The sequence below is a fragment of the Suricata suricatta genome, chromosome 10, assembly GCF_006229205.1.
Source record: "Suricata suricatta isolate VVHF042 chromosome 10, meerkat_22Aug2017_6uvM2_HiC, whole genome shotgun sequence".
NCBI lineage: Eukaryota > Metazoa > Chordata > Mammalia > Carnivora > Herpestidae > Suricata > Suricata suricatta.
The window spans coordinates 2,963,765-2,966,967 of NC_043709.1; the positions used below are offsets into that span (position 1 = coordinate 2,963,765).

At 58.8% G+C, this 3,203-nt stretch overlaps 1 protein-coding gene across 1 annotated transcript in view; it reads left to right on the plus strand.

Annotated features, from left to right (window-relative positions):
• Positions 1-3,203, plus strand: part of CELSR1 (cadherin EGF LAG seven-pass G-type receptor 1) — a 132,178-nt gene that overhangs the window by 2,226 nt on the left and 126,749 nt on the right. Inside the window, exon 2 of the mRNA XM_029954077.1 lies at positions 2,745-2,863. Within this exon, the coding sequence (XP_029809937.1) occupies positions 2,745-2,863 (119 nt within the window). The remainder of the gene's footprint in view (positions 1-2,744; positions 2,864-3,203) is intronic.

The window sequence follows — 3,203 nt, forward strand, 5'->3', positions numbered from 1 at the left end:
GGATTTCCCACCAGCCAAACCCCACCCACGGCGCGGGGCGCTGGGGAGGGAAGGGGGCTTGCTGAACTCTGTTTGCAGGAGGCGTTTCCCTCTGAATTCCGCCCCCCCCCAATACAAGGGACAACGTGGAGCCTCAGCCCGAACTTGCTTTTCGTCTTTCACTACTGTCTTTCACTGGCTTTTGCCTCCTCCCCACTTAAAGATTGGCTCAGGGATTTACTGTGCGAGGAAGATTCCAGAATTCATGTGGGTTCTGATTTGAGCCCCCAGCAAAAAATGTTTCAAGACGCTTTCTAGAACAGTTACCACGCCAGGGGCCCCCAGCTTCTGCCTTACATTCTTTTTTTTTCTTTTTAAAGCACTTGCTTCACGTGAGACACCTCAGGGGCGTGTGCAAAATATAAACATCAATTACGAGTCACTGAGCCCCGGAGCCGAGGAGTGGCAGCCGCTGCAGGCACATAAAACTGCATTAGACAAGGGGCCCCTCCAGGCACGGACCCCACTGCTAACCTCCGAGCCCCTCCCGCCCCGATGGGACCCCCCCAACCCCAGGAGGGGCCCCAGAGTCAGCGAGTGGACTGTTGACCCTCAGACGCAGTGGGCACGTGGGGGAAAGGAGAGACTGCTGCTTGGAGCCACCCCCAGGGGAGGGGCAGGTGGGCGGGACAGCCACCAGACAGGCCAGCCCCTTCCTGAGACCCCAGCCCCGTTTGAAAGTCACGGCCCCTGCCTGTGCATGAGCGTGGACAGGGCACGTGCCTGAGCGCACAATTTCAGCTACGCCCCCGAGGCAGTGATACAACAACCAGGACCTCAGGCTCAGTGACAATGACAAGGCAGCCCGAGCCAGGCCTGTGCCGGCCTCCTGATGCAGTCTTTTTTTTTTTTAAGTTTATTTTTGAGAGAGAGAGAAAGAGAGATGAGGAAAGCATGGGGGAGGGGCAGAGAGAGAGGGAGACACAGAATCCAAAGCAGCTCCAGGCTCCGAGCTGTCAGCACAGAGCCCAACGGGGGGCTTGAACTCACAGACCACAAGATCATGACCTGAACCCAAGTCTGACACTTAACCATCTGAGCCACCCAGGCAGTTCTGCAGTGTTTTTTGTTTTAACTAATTTCTACCTTCAATGTGGGGCTCGAACTCACAACCTGAGATCAAGAGTCCCATGCTTCCCCGACTGAGCCAGCCAGGCGGCCCTACCAGGTCTTAATAATCCTCCACTAAGGCTAGGATCCTAGACTCTAGTCTCCAGTGTCTCCTCCAGAGTTCAGCCCTGGCGAAGCTCACAGGACTGCTTACTGGCAGAACTGCACCGTCACCCCTCTGAGGTGCCAGCCCATTCGGATCTGTGTTGGTTCTGCTGACGCACCTGTGGTCAGCACCCTACCCTCCCTCCTCCCCCCTCCCACCCCATTCTTCAGCGTGGCAGACACAGTGCCTGTGCACACAGAAAGGTGCATAAAGCCTGTGTGAGTCTGATGTGGGATCATAAAGGCAACACTCCACTAGCCCCTTGTCTAGAAACGGACGTCCCCGGCTGCCCAGCCTCTTCCCCTCCTCCTGACCACGCTCAAGTCACCGCCTTGCAGTTTCTGAACCTTTCCTCTGTGCGCATTCCTAAACACGCAGTCTGGGCCTGCTTCAGGACCCACACGTGAACAGAACATCGGCGTCTCTCCTCTCTCTCTCTCTCTCTCTCTCCATCACGTTAGCAAGGTCTGTCCGTGCCTTCCCCCCCTCCCGGGACTGGGAAGTGGCACTGGGGAGCGCTGGCGGGCACCTCGCCGCCTGCAGGTGTCCTATTCCAGGAAACCGGGCCACGCCCAAACTCATTCACTGCATTTGAATTTTCAAAAAGCAACAGGCTCGGCGCAAGGGAACCTTTTGTGTATATAAACCCACCCCGACCTATTTAAAGTGCCTTTTGAGAAGTACTCACTCTGGGGTTCTCTCCAAGCCGGAGTCTCCCTGCTTCCCCCTGGCCTGGAACTTTCTGCAGCAAAGCTCTGGGCTCTGGGTCCTCCTTGCCCTCCCCACCCGAAAACTCCTGCCATCTGACCTCCCCAACCAAGAGGAAGGAGGTCCTGCACCATCACACCTGAGGGGTGACGGGCTTTCTCTATCCTTCCCCTTCCTCCATGCACACATGTCCCGAAAGGGCTTGCCCGTGGAAACTCCCAGATTAAAAGATTCTAAAGCAAATCTACATTTAAGTCTAGTAACAACCTCTTTAAGTCATTGCTAATGGGAAGAAAATGGTCATATTAGGCTTTAGCCTAAAGACACAGTATCCAGCAACTTTGGGCGCTATTGGTGGAGTTCATCATTTTCTGCCTTCCGCTACCCCACCTGCGCTCAGTCTGGAAATGTGGGGGCTGGAAACTCCCGCGTCAAAAAGGCCTGCTCCCAACCCTTCTCTCACTGGGATCTTTCTACCTGACCGACTGGTGGAGGCTTCTGGAAAGGAGGGACACCCTGACAGACCTAGGAGCTGGAGTGGGGTTCTGGCACCCTGAGTTCTCCGGAGGGCGAGTGCATGCCAGCCAGGGTGGCACAATACTAAAGCCCCGCGGGAGGTGGAGGGGGGGGTCCTGGGGTCCTAAGCCCCGTCCCCCCAAGCTGTGCTCCGCAGGAGGCTGGAGAGTCCACTTAGTTCTAACCCCCCCCCATATCTGTTCCCCGCAGAAGGCGCGGTGGGTTGGCCGGGCCTAAAGCTCCCCAGTGCCGTCTTCTCCCGCAGGAGACCCGGGCGTGGGGGCAGTCAAAGGACTGCGGTCACCCTTAGAAAGCGCCCGCAGGCGGCTCCCCGCTCCTGGCCGCCGCGCTCCCCGAGGAGCCAGCAGGCCCCCGCACCGGACCGCGCGTCCCCACGCCAAATCCCAAATGTCAACCCGGGCCGTTTTCCTTTTCGTTTAAAAGTGCGCTTTAAACTCTGGGGGACCCGAATCCGGTGAGTTGCCTACGGCGTTTCCAAGTCCAGGAAAGTTTCGTGGCGGTAGAAGCACTGTGGCCTCCGGCAGCGGCCCGCAGCCCCCTCCCGGGCACCTCCGCGCCCCTCGGTCCCTTCCCGGTCCCACCTGCGCGGCGGCCCGGGCGGCCGAATCCGCGGATCAGGTCTGCCGGTGTAGGTTGGGGGGGCTGCGGGCGGCGCCCAGCGAGGGACCCGCAGAGCCACCGCCCCGCTGGCAGCGGCCGCCCG